Genomic DNA, 16,040 nt, shown 5'->3' with positions numbered 1-16,040 from the left:
GCAGTGAAGAGTAGCACCCCGCTCGCCACAACTAAAGAAAACCCACACGCGGCAACGAAGACCCAATGCAGCCAAAAATAAATAAATAAATATATATATATATTTAAAAAGTATGAAAAGATAACGACAGACTGGGAGAAAATATTTGCAAATGATATATCAGGTAAAGCACTTGTATCCAGAATATATAAAGAACGTTTACAATTCAATACTAAGACAAACAACTGAATTAAAAACTGGGCAAAAGAATTGAATAGGCATTTCACAAAAGAAGATGAATGGCTAATAAGCACATGAAAAAGTGCTCAATATAATCATCGGGGAAATGCAAATGAAACAATGAGATACCACCTGCATACCCACTAGAATGCTATAATCAATGGCAAGGGTATAGAGATACTGGCATTCTCCATACATTATTGTAAAATGGTACAGCCACTTTGGGAAACAGTTTGGTGATTTCTTAAAATGTTAACACATCCACGTGACATGTAACTCCACTACCAGTTCTACTCCTGGCAGCATGTACCCACACAAGAAAAATGAAAACGTAACTCTACTTAAACACATGTGAATATTCATGGTGGCATTATTTAATACAGCACCAAACTGGAAACAATCCAACTGTTCACCAATGGATAAACAGCATTTAGTATAGCCATACAGCCATACAATGGAATACTACTCAACAATTAAAAGGAACAGACTCCTGATACATGCTACAACATGGGTGAACCTCAAAACATTATGCAAAGTAGAAGAATCCAGGCACAAAAGACCATATATTATATGATCCATTTATTGGAAATGTCCAGAAAAGATGTTTTTAGAAAGAGAAAGAAGCTTCGTGGTTGCCAAGGGCTGGGGGTGGGAGTGGTAGTGGTGAATTGCAGATGAATACAAGGAAACCTTTTTGCGATGATGGAAGTTTTCTAAAACTGGACTGTGGTGAGGATCACACAATTATAAGTTTATTAAATAAGTTGTATAGGGGCTTCCCCGGTGGTGTAGTGGTTGGGAGTCCGCCTGCCAATGCAGGGGACACGGGTTTGTGCCCTGGTCCAAGAGGATCCCACATGCTGTGCAGCGGCTGGGCCCGTGAGCCGTGGTCGCTGGGCGTGCGCGTCCGGAGCCTGTGCTCTGCAACGGGAGAGGCCACAGCAGTGAGAGGCTCGCATACCGCAAAAAAAATAAATAAATAAAATAAGTTGTATACTTCAGTGGAAGAATTTCATGATAAGGGAACTATACCTCAATAAAACTTTAAAAAATAAAATTATAAAAAATAGATGAGGTTTCTGCTCCCATGGAGTTTATAGTTTAGTGTTCAAAAGATAGCCACTAAACAATAATTACCTATATAATTGCATAGTTATTATCTAAGAGTTGCATAGTTACTGTGTGGTAAGTACTATACGGCAATTAGAGGGTATCATGAGAGACTGGTAACAGGACAGGCCCGACTGAGGAGTGACATTTTAGTTGAAATCCAAAGGATAAATAGTGGTTAACCAGAGAAAGGGAAGAACATTCTAGGAGAAGAACAGCAAGTGCTCAAGTGATGAGCAGGAAAGAATATGGTACATGGCACATATATAAACTGAAAGATTTGGAGGAAGAGACACTAAGATGAGGTTGAAGAGGTAAATAGAGGACACAGTGTAGTCAGTGGGCCAACGTATGGAATTCTGTCTTGAATATAAGTGCAGTAAGGAATCAATGAAGCGAGAAGCAAGAAGAACTACAGTCCTGCAGCCTGTGGAACAAAAACCACATTCACAGAAAGAAAAGATGAAAAGGCAGAGGGCTATGTACCAGATAAAGAAACAAGATAACACCCCAGAAAAGCAACTAAATGAAGTGGAGTTAGGCAACCTTCCAGAAAAAGAATTCAGAATAATAATAGTGAAGATGATCCAGGACCTCGGAAAAAGAATGGAGGCAAAGATCAAGAAGGCACAAGAAATGTTTAACAAAGACCTAGAAGAATTAAAGTACAAACAAACACAGATAAACAATACAATAACTGAAATGAAAACTACACTAGAAGGAATCAATAGCAGAATAACTGAGGCAGAAGAACGGATAAGTGACCTGGAAGAATGGTGGAATTCACTGCTGCGCAACAGAAGAAAGAAGAAAGAATGAAAAGAAATGAAGACAGCCTAAGAGACTTCTGGGACAACATTAAACACAACAACATTTGCATTATAGGGGTCCCAGAAGGGGAAGAGAGAGAGAAGGGACCCGAGAAAATATTTGAAGAGGTTATAGTCAAAAACTTCCCTAACACGGGAAAGGAAATAGCCACCCAATTCCAGGAACCACAGAGAGTCCCATACAGGATAAACCCAAGGAGAAACACGCAGAGACACGTAGTAATCAAATTGGCAAAAATTAAAGACAATGAAAAATTATTGAAAGCAGCAAGGGAAAAACGACAAGTAACATACAAGGGAACTCCCATAAGGTTAAGGTGATTTCTCAGCAGAAACCCTACAAGCCAGAATGGAGTGGCATGATATACTTAAAGTGATGAAAGGGAAGAACCTACAACCAAGATTACTCTACCTGGCAAGGATCTCATTCATATTCTATGGAGAAATCAAAAGCTTTACAGACAAGCAAAAGCTAAGAGGATTCAGCATCACCAAACCAGCTCTACAACAAATGCTAAAGGAACTTCTCTAAGTGGGAAACCCAAGAGAAGAAAAGGACCTACAAAAACAAACCCAAAACAATTAAGAAAACGGTAATAGGAACATACATATCGATAATTACCTTAAACGTGAATGGATTAAATGCTCCAACCAAAAGATACAGGCTTGCTGAATGGATACAAAAACAAGACCCATATATATGCTGTCTACAAGATACCCACTTCAGACCTAGGGGCACATACAGACTGAAAGTGAGGGGATGGAAAAAGATATTCCATGAAAATGGAAATCAAAAGAAAGCTGGAGTAGCAATACTCATATCAGATAAAATAGACTTTAAAATAAAGAATGTTACAAGAGACAAGGAAGGACGCTATATAATGATCAAGGGATCAATCCAAGAAGAAGATATAACAATTATAAATGTATATGCATCCAACATAGGAGCACCTCAATACATAAGGCAACTGCTAACAGCTATAAAAGAGGAAATCAACAGTAACACAATAATAGTGGGGGACTTTAACACCTCACTTACACCAATGGACAGATCATCCAAACAGAAAATTAATAAGGAAACATAAGCTTTAAATGACACAATAGACCAGATAGATTTAATTGATATTTATAGGACATTCCATCCAAAAACAGCAGATTACACTTTCTTCTCAAGTGCACATGGAACATTCTCCAGGAGGGATCACATCTTGGGTCACAAATCAAGCCTCAGCAAATTAAGAAAATTGAAATCATATCAAGCATCTTTTCTGACCACAACGCTATCATATTAGAAATCAGTTACAGGGAAAAAAATGTAAAAAACACAAACACATGGAGGCTAAACAATACGTTACTAAACAACCAAGAGATCACTGAAGAAATCAAAGAGGAAATCAAAAAATACCTAGAGACAAATGAGAATGAAAACACGACGATCCAAAACCTATGGGATGCAGCAAAAGCAGTTCTAAGAGGGAAGTTTATAGCTATACAAGCCTACCTCAAGAAACATCTCAAATAAACAATCTAACCTTATACCTAAAGGAACTAGAGAAAGAAGAACAAACAAAACCCAAAGTTAGCAGAAGCAGAGAAATCATAAAGATCAGAGCAGGGCTTCCCTGGTGGTGCAGTGGTTGAGAGTCTGCCTGCCGATGCAGGGGACATGGGTTCGTGACCCGGTCCGGGAAGATCCCACATTCTGCGGACTGGCTGGGCCTGTGAGCCATGACCGCTGAGCCTGGGCGTCTGGAGCCTGTGCTCCGCAGCAGGAGAGGCCACAACAGTGAGAGGCTGGCAAAAAAAAAAAAAAAAAAAAAAAATCAGAGCAGAAGTAAATGTAATAGAAACAAAGAAAACAATAGCAAAGATCAATAAAACTAAAAGCTGCTTCTTGAGAAGATAAACAAAATTGACAAGCCATTAGCCAGACTCATCAAGAAAAAGAGAGCGAGGACTCAATAAAATTAGAAATGAAAAAGGAGGTTACAACAGACACCACAGAAATACAAAGCATCCTAAGAGACTACTACAAGCAACTCTATGGCAATAAAATGGACAACCTGGAAGAAATGGACAAATTGTTAGAAAGGTATAACCTTCCAAGACTGAACCAGGAAGAAATAGAAAATATGAACAGACCAATAACAAGTAATGAAATAGAAACTGTGATTAAAAATCTTCCAACAGGGCTTCCCCGGTGGCACAGTGGTTGAGAGTCCGCCTGCTGATGCAGGGGACACAGGTTCGTGCCCCAGTCTGGGAAGATCCCACATGCCACGGAGCAGCTGGGCCTGTGAGCCATGGCTGCTGAGCCTGCTTGTCCTGAGCCTGCGCTCCGCAACGGGAGGGCCACAACAGTGAGAGGCCTGCATACTGCAAAAAAAAGAAAAAGAAAAAAAGAAAAATCTTCCAACAAACAAAAGTCCAGGACCAAATGGCTTCACAGGTGAATTCTATCAAACATTTAGAGAAGAGCTAACATCCGTCTCAAACTCTTCCAAAAAATTGCAGAGCAAGGAACACTCCCAAACTCATTCTATGAGGCCACCATCACCCTGATACCAAAACCAGACAAAGATAGTACAAAAAAAATTACAGACCAATATTACTCATGAATATAGATGCAAAAGTCCTCAACAAAATACTAGCAAACAGAATCCAACAACTCATTAAAAGAATCATACACCATGTTCAAGCGGGATTTTTCTCAGGGATGCAAGGATTTTTCAATATACACAAATCAGTCATTGTGATACACCATATTAACAAATGGAAGAAGAAATACCATATGATCATCTCAATAGATGCAGAAAAAGCTTTTGACAAAATTCAACACCCATTTATGATAAAAACTCTCCAGAAAGTGGGCATAGAGGGAACCCACCTCAACATAATAAAGGCCATATACAACAAACCCACAGCAAACATCATTCTCAATGCTGAAAAACTGAAAGCATTTCCTCTAAGATCAGGAACAAGACAAGGATGTCCAATCTCACACTCTTATTCAACATAGTTTTGGAAGTCCTAACCATGGCAATCAGAGAAGAAAAAGAAATAAAAGAATTACAAATTGGAAAAGAAGAAGTAAAACAGATGACATGATACTATACAAATAGAATCCTAGAGATGCCACCAGAAAACTACTAGAGCTGATCAATGAATTTGGTAAAGTTGTAGGATACAAAATTAATGCACAGGAATCTCTTCCTTTCCTATACACTAATGTTAAAAAAATCTGAAAGAGAAATTAAGGAAGCACTGCTATTCACCATTGCAACAAAAAGAATAAAATACCTAGGAAGAAACCTACCTAGGGAGACAAAAGATGTGTATGCAGAAAACTATAAGACACTGATGAAAGAAATTAAAGATGATACAAACAGATGGAGAGATATACCATGTTCTTGGATTGGAAGAATCAATATTGTGAAAATGACTGTACTACCCAAAGCAATCTGCAGATTCAATGCAATCCCTATCAAATAACCAATGGCATTTTTCACAGAACTAGAACAAAAAATCTTGAAATTTATATGGAGACACGAAAGACCCCGAATAGCCAAAGCAGTCTTGAGGGAAAAAAACGGAGCTGGAGGAATCAGACTCCCTGACTTCAGGCTATACTACAAAGCTACAGTAATCAAGAAAATATGGTACTGGCAGAAAAACAGAAGTGTAGATCAATGGAACAGGATAGAAAGCCCAGAGATAAACCCACACACCTATAGTCAACTAATCTATGACAAAGGAGCCAAGGATATACAATGGAGAAAAGACTGTCTCTTCAATAAGTGGTGCTGTGAAAACTGGACAGCTACATGTAATACAAGAATGAAATTAGAACACTCCCTAACACCATACACAAAAATAAACTCAAAATGGATTCGAGGCCTAAATGTAAGACCGGACACTATAAAACTCTTAGAGGAAAACATAGGAAGAACACTCTTTGACATAAATCACAGCAAGACCTTTTTTGATCCACCCCCTAGAGTAATGGAAATAAAATAAAAAATAAACAAATGGGACCTAATGAAACTTCAAAGCTTTTGCACAGCAAAGTAAACTACAAACAAGATGAAAAGACAACCCTCAGAATGGGAGAAAATATTTGCAAATGAATCGATGGACAAAGGATTAATCTCCAAAATATATAAACAGCTCATGCAGCTCAATATTAAAAAAACAACAACCCAATCCAAAAATGGGCAGAAGACCTAAATATACATTTCTCTAAAGAAGACATACAGATGGCCAAGAAGCACATGAAAAGCTGCTCAGCATTACTAGTTATTAGCGAAATGCAAATCAAAACTACAATGAGGTAACACCTCACACCAGTTAGATAGGGCATCATCAGAAAATCTACAAACAACAAATGCTGGGGAGGGTGTGGAGGAAAGGGAACCCTCTTGCACTCTTGGTGGGAATGTAAATTGATATGGCCACTATGGAGAACATTATGGAGGTTCCTTAAAAAACTAAAAATAGAATTACCATATGATCCAGCAATCCCACTACTGTGCATATACCCAGAGAAAACCGTAATTCAAAAAGGCACATGCACCCCAATGTTCACTGCAGCACTATTTACAATAGCCAGGTCATGGAAGCAACCTAAATGCCCATCGACAGATGAATGGATAAAGAAGATGTGGTACATATATAAAATGGAATATTACTCAGCCATAAAAAGGAACGAAATTGAGTCACTTGTTGAGACGTGGATGCATCTAGAGACTGTCACACAGAGTGAAGTAAGTCAGGAAGAGAAAAACAAATATTGTATATTAACGCATATATGTGGAACCTAGAAAAATGGTACAGATGAACTGGTTTGCAGGGCAGAAATTGAGACACAGATGTAGAGAACAAATGTATGGACACCAAGGGGGGAAAGTGGCGGGGGGTGTGGTGGTGTGATGAACTGGGCGATTGGGATTGACATGTATACACTACTATGTATAAAATGGATACCTAATAAGAACCTGCTGTATAAAAAAAAACCAGGGGCTTCCCTGGTGGCGCAGTGGTTGAGAGTCCGCCTGCCGATGCAGGGGACGCGGGTTCTTGCCCTGGTCTGGGAGGATCCCACATGCCGCGGAGCGGCTGGGCCCATGAGCCATGGCCGCTGAGCCTGCAGGTCTGGAGCCTGTGCTCCGCAATGGGAGAGGCCACAACAGTGAGAGGCTTGCGTATTGCAAAAAAAAAAAGAAGAAAAACAGAAAAAGAAGGAATCAGTGAAGCATTTTAAGGATGAAAGCGATATAATCAGATTTTCATTTTTATTTTTTACTTTTATTTTTTTTCAGATTTTCATGTTTAAAATAATATAAAAGGACCTGGGGCCAGTGAACATGATAAACATTGTCTTAACATGGTCTTACAGAGTAGAAGAGACAGATGACAAATATTTATATCATCAAAATGAAACAAAATTATTACAGTAATCAGTGTAATAAAGGGTACTATCATGAGACTAATAGGAAAGGAGCCTGTTACCCAATACCTGTGAGACTTCTCCCAGCTCTTCATGGCATCCTGGCAAATGACTCCCATTGTTAGTCTTTGTCTCATTGAGACTACGCCTATACACATATACATACAGTCATACAGAAATTATCCTCCCACCTTCCTTTGCCTTCAGTCAGTGAGGATTTAGATCTGAACACATGAGACTAGTCGCTTTGCTTTCTTATCTTTATCAAAAGTAGCACATTGGGACTTCCTTCGTGGCGCAATGGTTAAGAATCTGCCTGCCAATGCAGGGGACATGGGTTCAAGCCCTGGTCTGGGAAGATCCCACATGCCACGGAGCAACTAAGCCCGTGAGCCACAGCTACTGAGCCTGCGAGCCACAACTACTGAAGCCTGCGCACCTAGAGCCCATGCTCTGCAACAAGAGAGGCCACCACAGTGAGAAGCCCGTTCTCCACAACGAAGAGTAGTTCCACTTGCCACAACTGGAAAAGGCCTGTGCCCAGCAATGAAAACGTAGCTCAGCCAAAAATAAATTAAAAATTTTATTAAAAAAGAAAAAAGCACATTGATGGAGATCAACCTCAAAAGACCTATGAAGAGTTACACATTTCTTTCTGGTAGAAATATATTTTTTGTTGTACTGCAAGTCTGGTTCACCTACATAGTGTTCAAAAAAGCTGAAAACACTAAAATTTCCCTAAATCTTACATTATTTATTTTAAAACCTGAAAAATAACAGCAGGAATATTCAGACTATTATAGAAATAGGTTTTATGTGTATATTCAGTAGTCTGTAAGAGAGCAAGAAGCATGTATTATTCACTGTTGTATCTGTAACACTTTGCAAAATGCCTACCATTTTGTTGACAGGAGTTAATTTTTGTGATGAATTAATCTCCTAGATTATACACATTCTTCATATTTTTCTTTTTCATAATATTGTCCATTATGTATTTACTGTAAAAAACATGGAAATGTAAATGCAGAAAAGGAGATTGTTGAAAATATCATCGGAATCTTATGTATGAGCACTGTCAGCATTTTGATGGGTTTTTTTTGCCAGTCTTATGAGTCTTATTATTTTCTGTATGTGTGTGCTTGTGTGTTTTTGAACAAAATATTAGGTATATAGTTCTGTTTCCTTTTTTTAAAAAAATAACTCTTAAGTATTTCTCATGCTGTTAAAATTTATTTGAAGGTGTCCTTTTTAATGATTGTGTAATATTTCATCATTTATATTAGCTTTAATCATTTGTATTTGCAGTGATTGTTGAGCCCATTCCAGTTGGACAAGCTGCTAAGGACTATTTAAATGTGCACGTAATGCCAACTCTGCTTAAAGGACTTTCAGAGCTTTGTAAGCAAAAACCAGCAGATCCTTTTGTAAGAAATCTTTTTATTCATACTGAACAATATTGTCTATAGTTTTCATAGTTAAAATATTATATTCTTTGAAACATATTGAGAGTCATTTAAAAAAACTTTATATATACATTTTAGATACTTCATTTTGTATAACTTTTGATTATAGTTGACCCTTGAGAGTTGGGGTTAGGGGCATTGACCCTTTGTGCCGTCAAAAATCTGACATAAAACTTATAGTAGACCCTCGTATCTTCATTTCCTCTGTATCTGTGATTCTGCATCCTGAGTTCAGCCAGTCGTGGATTGTGTAGTACTGTAGTATTTACTATTGGAAAAAAATCTGCGTGTAAGTGGACCCCCCGCAGTTCAAACCTATGTTGCTCAAGGGTCAGTTATACTTATTTTCTTGCTGTGCTTTAACTCTTAAAAAAAAATTCTTCCTAAGTACATTTTCAGTCATTGCATCCTTTCATTGCTGAGCATTGTTTTTGTATATAATTTATATAATCAAATGATAAAATTATTTACTTGAATTGTGTTCAACATTTTTGTTTCTCATGCTATCTAAATTTTTTTTTTTTTTTTTTTTTGCAATCTAAATTTTTTTAACAGAAAACATTTATTCACATACCTAGAGGCCTCAACATTGCTCATTCAGGGGGAAGAACGGTTGAGTATGAGGACCTAGGATGATTGTCCAGGGCCAAGTGTCAGCCGGGGTCCTTCTTTATAGATACTCCCACCCATCTGAGATAATCAAGGAAGGTTATTTTAATACCAGCCGTACCAAAATAATATCTCTAGCCTTTGTTAGCATTCTCAAAGGGAATCCCCTTTGGAAGACAAAAGATTTAATCTTTCCCACTAACATTACCACTTTTACCAAAAAGAAAAAGATTGACAGGTTATTTCTTTAATATGTCTTTTTTCATTGTGAAAATAGTATATTTTCATTTAGTAAGAAACCTGAAACTACTGAAAAATGTAAAGAGAAGAAAAAGATACTCCTGTTTCCATTTCCTAAACATGGTCTCCCAAGTCATCTTGCTTAGATTCAGCTCTGACTCTAGACACCTAACCTCTCTCTGAGTCTCTTTATTCTCATCAATAAGATGTAGGTATATTGGCAACTGTCTACCTAGTAGGGATATTGTTAGGATTAAATGTATTAGTGCATGTAAAATTCTTAAAGTGCTTGGTGCGTAAGTGCTCAAACATTAGCTGCTGCTATTACTGGTTTTGGTTTGGTTTGGTTTGGTTTGGTTTTTAAAGCCTATATCTCCAATGAAACTAATCCTGTTTAGTTTCAAAAAAACTAGTCCTGTTTTTTTTTTTCTTTGCCCAGATTTTATTTTTTTATATCACTACATATAAACACATATCCCATAAATATTGGTATATTTAAGTATATATTTTATAGAGATTATTTTAATAGTTACATGATGTTTCTTTTGTTACCTTTACCATTCTTTTGCTGTTTGAGTTGTTTGCTATTATAAATACTGTAACAATAAACATCTCTGAGTATAACACTTTTCACACATTGAGATTATTTCATTTGGAAAGAGATCAAAAAGTCAAATTATAATTCAAAACATGAAATTAAAAAAAAAATTTTATCCCTTAAAAAACTTACTTATTTTTTAAGCTGTTTAATTTTTTGAATAAGCAATGTTGGAATATGGTATAAAATTTAAAAGTTCCAAGAGGATATATAGTGAAAAGTAACTCTCCTTTCCATTCCTCTTCCTCAGCTACCCAGTTGTTCCTTGGAGTTAATTATTGTTACCAGCTTCTAGTATATCCTTTCAGAGAAACTCTATACATATATAAGCATAAAATAAAATACTTATTATTTATATGTACTTAAAAACACATATAGATACAAATGCTAGCTACTAAACACACTATTTGATGCTTTTTACCTTATATACTTAATATGTATTATAAATTATTAAATAGCACCATAAACAAAATTGCCCCATTTTAAAAGAACAGCTTATGGCATTCTGTTTTATGGATTTTCTACAAATTTTAAAATTTTTTTTTGGCCGTGCAGCTTGTGGGATCTTAGTTCCCTGACCAGGGATCGAACCCATGCCCCCTTCAGTGGCAGGGCGGAGTCCTAACCACTGGACCACCAGGGAATTCCCTACAATTTATTAATTAGTCACATATGGATGGTTGTTCAGGTTGTTTCCACTCTTTTGTTATTATAAACTGCTACAGTGAATATCTTCATTCATTTGTCAGCATACCATTTATTTGTAGAATAAATTTCTACAAATGAAAATACGAAGTCAAAAAGAATGTTATTTTGATGTTTTTGATATGTGCTTTTTTTTTTTTTTTTTTTTTTTTCAGTACACGGGCCTCTCACTGTTGTGGCCTCTCGCACTGCGGAGCACAGGCTCCAGACCCGCAGGCTCAGCGGCCATGGCTCACGGGCCCAGCCGCTCCGCGGCATGTGGGATCCTCCCGGACCGGGGCACAAACCCGCGTCCCCTGCATCGGCAGGCGGACTCTCAACCACTGCGCCACCAGGGAAGCCCGATGTGTGCATTTTTAATTTGGATAAATATTGCCAAATTACCTTTTGTAGTAGTTGTACCATTTTATACTCTGATCAAAAATGAATGAGAGGGGACTTCCCTGAGTCCCCTGGTGGCGCAGTGGTTAAGAATCCATCTGCCAATGCAGGGGACACAGGTTCGAGCCCTGGTCCAGGAAGATCCCACATGCTGTGGAGCAACTAAGCCCGAGAGCCACAACTACTGAGCCTGCACTCTACAGCCCGTGAGCCACAACTGCTGAGCGCATGTGCCACCATTACTGAAGCCTGAACTCTAGAGCCCGTGAGCTACAACTACTGAAGCCTGCGTGCCTAGAGCCTAGGCTCCGCAATAAGAGAAGCCACCACAATGAGAAGACCGCGTGCAGCAACAAAGACCCAATGTAGCCAAAAATAAATTACTAATTAAATTTTAAAAAGTGAATGAGAGTACCTGATGTTTTTTCAAGTTTTGTGGATTTTTTTTTTTTTACCAATCTCAGGTGAAAAGTGGTTATCTCGTAACTTAATTTGTATTTCTTTTGTTATGAGTGAGTTTGAGTATCTTTTAGTATATGCTACTTAAAGCCATTTGCATTTCCTTTTCTGTGAACTTCCTACCCCAGGCCTTTGTCCATTTGCCAGCGCTTGATCGTCTAGGTCTTTTTCTTACTGTATTGGTACTCTCTATGTTTAAGAAATTAAACATATTTTAAGCAACATATTTTGTTGGTTACTAGATTTTCTCAGTTTAATACTACTTCCAGGATATATTTTAATATTTTTGTACTATATTTGTTGAGGTCTTTTATGCCTTCCAGGTTTCTGTTATATTTGAAGAAGGTTTTCTGTTTCAAGATTATAAGTAACATTCTCTCATTCTGCCTTCTAGTACTTTTTAATATTTCCTTTTTCTCCCCTCATGTATATGTCTTTGGTCATCTGGAATATTTTTTTGCTATAGGGAGTGAGGTAGAGAGCCACATTTTATTTTATTTTCCACTTGGTTACTCAATTGACAAAAACCATTTATTGAACAGTATGTATTTTCTTCATCGATTTAAAAACCCACTGTTAATATATACTAAGTTCTTACATGCATTTAGTGGGTTTCTCTTTTTTTTTTTTTTTGGTTTGTTAATTTCATCTGTTCATTTGTAAGTACCACATTGCTTTAAGTCATAGGTTTGTAATATATTTCAAAGTCAGTTCTAAACCTTTCAATTACTCTTTTTTTCAGAATTTTCTTAATTTTGTTTTGCATTATAATTTCTAATGTGAATATTTTCAGTCACAATACATACTCTCACATTGCTTTCTTTTTTTTAAATAAATTTATTTATTAAGTTAAAAACACTGGAGTGGGAGTGGGACTGATTTGATGAGAGGAAAAATAGATTAAAGATGGTAATTCAATTGTTTTAACTTCCATTCAGTTGTTTTAACCTCACACAATGGTGAGGTTAAACATTTCCCTCTATGTTTAGTTGTATTTCCTCCTTTGTGAATTATCTGTTTATCTTTTGTCCAGTTATCTGTTGGAGTTTTGTATGAATTCCTTTTTTATTACTGAATTATAATTAATCTACAACACTATATTAGTTCCAGGTGCACGACATAGTGATTTGATATTTCTGTACAGTACAGAATGATCACTATGATTAAGTCTAGTTACCACCTGTCACCATACAAAGTTATTGAAATGTTGTTGACTATATTCCCCATGCGGTACATTTCATCCCTGTGACATTTATTTTGTAACTGGAAGTTTATATCTCTTAATATCCCTCTCCTCTTTCACTTATTCCCAACCCCACTTGTCTCCGGCAATCACCTCTTTGTTCTCTCTATCTATGACTCTGTTTTGTTATATTTATTCATTTGTTTTGGTTTTTAGATTCCACACATAAGTGAAATCATATGGTATTTATCTTTCTCTGATTTATTTCACTAGTATAATACCTTCTAGGTTTATCCATCTTGTTGCAAATGACAAATTTTCTTTTTTTACGGTTGAGTAATATTCCATTGTGTGTGTGTGTGTGTGTGTGTGTGTGTACATATGTCACATCATTTTTTTTGAATTTTATTTTATTAATTTTTTTATACAGCAGGTTCTTATTAGTCATCAATTTTATACACATCAGTGTATACATGTCAATCCCAATCACCCAATTCAGCACACTCACACCCCCACCACCCACCGCTTTCCCGCCTTGGTGTCCATACGTTTGTTCTCTACATCTGTGTCTCAATTTCTGCCCTGCAAACCAGTTCATCTGTACCATTTTTCTAGCTTCCACATATATGTGTTAATATACGATATTTGTTTTTCTGACTTACTTCACTCTGTATGACAGTCACTAGATCCATCCACATCTCAACAAATGACCCAATTTTGTTCTTTTTATGGCTGAGTAATATTCCATTGTATATATGTACCACATCTTTTTTATCCATTCATCTGTCGATGGGCATTTAGGTTGCTTCCATGACCTGGCTATTGTAAATAGTGCTGCAGTGAACATTGGGGTGCTTGTGTCTTTTTGAATTACGGTTTTCTCTGGGTATATGCCCATTAGTGGCATTGCTGGATCATATGGTAATTCTATTTTTAGTTTTTTAAGGAACCTCCATAATGTTCTCCGTAGTGGCCATATCAATTTACATTCCCACCGACAGTGCAAGAAGGTTTCCTTTTCTTCACACCCTCTCCAGCATTTATTGTTTGTAGATTTTTTTTTTTTTTTCTTTTTGGTACGCGGGCCTCTCACTGCTGTGGCCTCTCCCGTTGCAGAGCACAGGCTCGGGACGCGCAGGCTCAGCAGCCATGGCTCACAGGCCCAGCTACTCTTTTGCACGTGGGATCCTCCCAGACAGGGGCATGAACCCGTGTCCCCTGCATTGGCAGGCGGACTGTCAACCACTGCGCCACCAGGGAAGCCCGAGGGTTCCTTTTACTCCACACCCTGTCCAGCATTTGTTGTTTGTAGATTTTCTGATGATGCCCATTCTAACTGGTGTGAGGTGATACCTCATTGTAGTTTTGATTTGAATTTCTCTAATAATTAGTGATGTTGAGCAGCTTTTCATGTGCCTCTTGGCCGTCTGTGTGTCTTCTTTGGAGAAATGTCTATTTAGGTCTTCTGCCCATTTTGGGATTGGGTTGTTTGTTTTTTTTAATATTGAGCTGCATATATATTTTGGAGATTGATTGATTCCATTGATTCATTTGCAAGTATTTCCCATTGATTCGTTTTCAAGTATTTTCTCCCATTATGAGGGCTGTCTTTCGTCTTGTTTACGGTTTCCTTTGCTGTGCAAAGGCTTTGACGTTACATTAGGTCCCATTTGTTTATTTTTGATTTTATTTCCATTACTCTAGGAGGTGGATCAAAAAAGGTCTTGCTGTGATTTATGTCAAAAAGTGTTCTTCCTATGTTTTCCTCTAAGAGTTTTATAGTGTCCGGTCTTACATTTAGGTCTCTAATCCATTTTGAGTTTACTTTTGTGTATGGTATTAGGGAGTGTTCTAATTTCATTCTTTTACATGTAGCTGTCCAGTTTCGCAGCACCACTTATTGAAGAGACTGTCTTTTCTCCATTGTATATCCTTGGCTCCTTTGTCATAGATTAGTTGACCATAAGTGCGTGGGTTTATCTCTGGGCTTTCTATCCTGTTCCATTGATCTATATTTCTGTTTTTCTGCCAGTACCATACTGTCTTGATTACTGTAGCTTTGTAGTATAGTCTGAAGTCAGGGAGTCTGATTCCTCCAGCTCCGTTTTTTTCCCTCAAGACTGCTTTGGCTATTCGGGGTCTTTCGTGTCTCCATATAAATTTTAAGATTTTTTGTTCTAGTTCTGTGAAAAATGCCATTGGTAATTTGATAGGGATTGCATTGAATCTGCAGATTGCTTTGGGTAGTACAGTCATTTTCACAATATTGATTCTTCCAATCCAAGAACATGGTATATCTCTCCATCTGTTTGTATCATCTTTAATTTCTTTCATCAGTGTCTTATAGTTTTCTGCATACACATCTTTTGTCTCCCTAGGTAGATTTCTTCCTAGGTATTTTATTCTTTTTGTTGCAATGGTGAATAGCAGTGCTTCCTTAATTTCTCTTTCAGATTTTTTTAACATTAGTGTATAGGAAAGGAAGAGATTCCTGTGCATTAATTTTGTATCCTACAACTTTACCAAATTCATTGATCAGCTCTAGTAGTTTTCTGGTGGCATCTCTAGGATTCTATTTGTATAGTATCATGTCATCTGTTTTACTTCTTCTTTTCCAATTTGTAATTCTTTTATTTCTTTTTCTTCTCTGATTGCCATGGTTAGGACTTCCAAAACTACGTTGAATAAGAGTGTGAGATTGGACATCCTTGTCTTGTTCCTGATCTTAGAGGAAATGCTTTCAGTTTTTCAGCATTGAGAATGATGTTTGCTGTGGGTTTGTTGTATATGGCCTTTA

At 37.3% G+C, this 16,040-nt stretch overlaps 1 protein-coding gene across 1 annotated transcript in view; it reads left to right on the top strand.

Moving 5' to 3' along the window:
• NME5 (NME/NM23 family member 5) overlaps positions 1–16,040 on the top strand; it is a 33,128-nt gene that overhangs the window by 10,851 nt on the left and 6,237 nt on the right. Inside the window, exon 5 of the mRNA XM_079917006.1 lies at positions 8,911–9,029. Coding sequence (XP_079773132.1) covers positions 8,911–9,029 — 119 coding nt within the window. The remainder of the gene's footprint in view (positions 1–8,910; positions 9,030–16,040) is intronic.

This window comes from Stenella coeruleoalba (genome assembly GCF_951394435.1).
Source record: "Stenella coeruleoalba genome assembly, chromosome: 3".
Classification (NCBI taxonomy): domain Eukaryota; kingdom Metazoa; phylum Chordata; class Mammalia; order Artiodactyla; family Delphinidae; genus Stenella; species Stenella coeruleoalba.
Note: the sequence above shows the minus strand (reverse complement) of the source record. Positions and strands in the feature narration are given on the sequence as shown.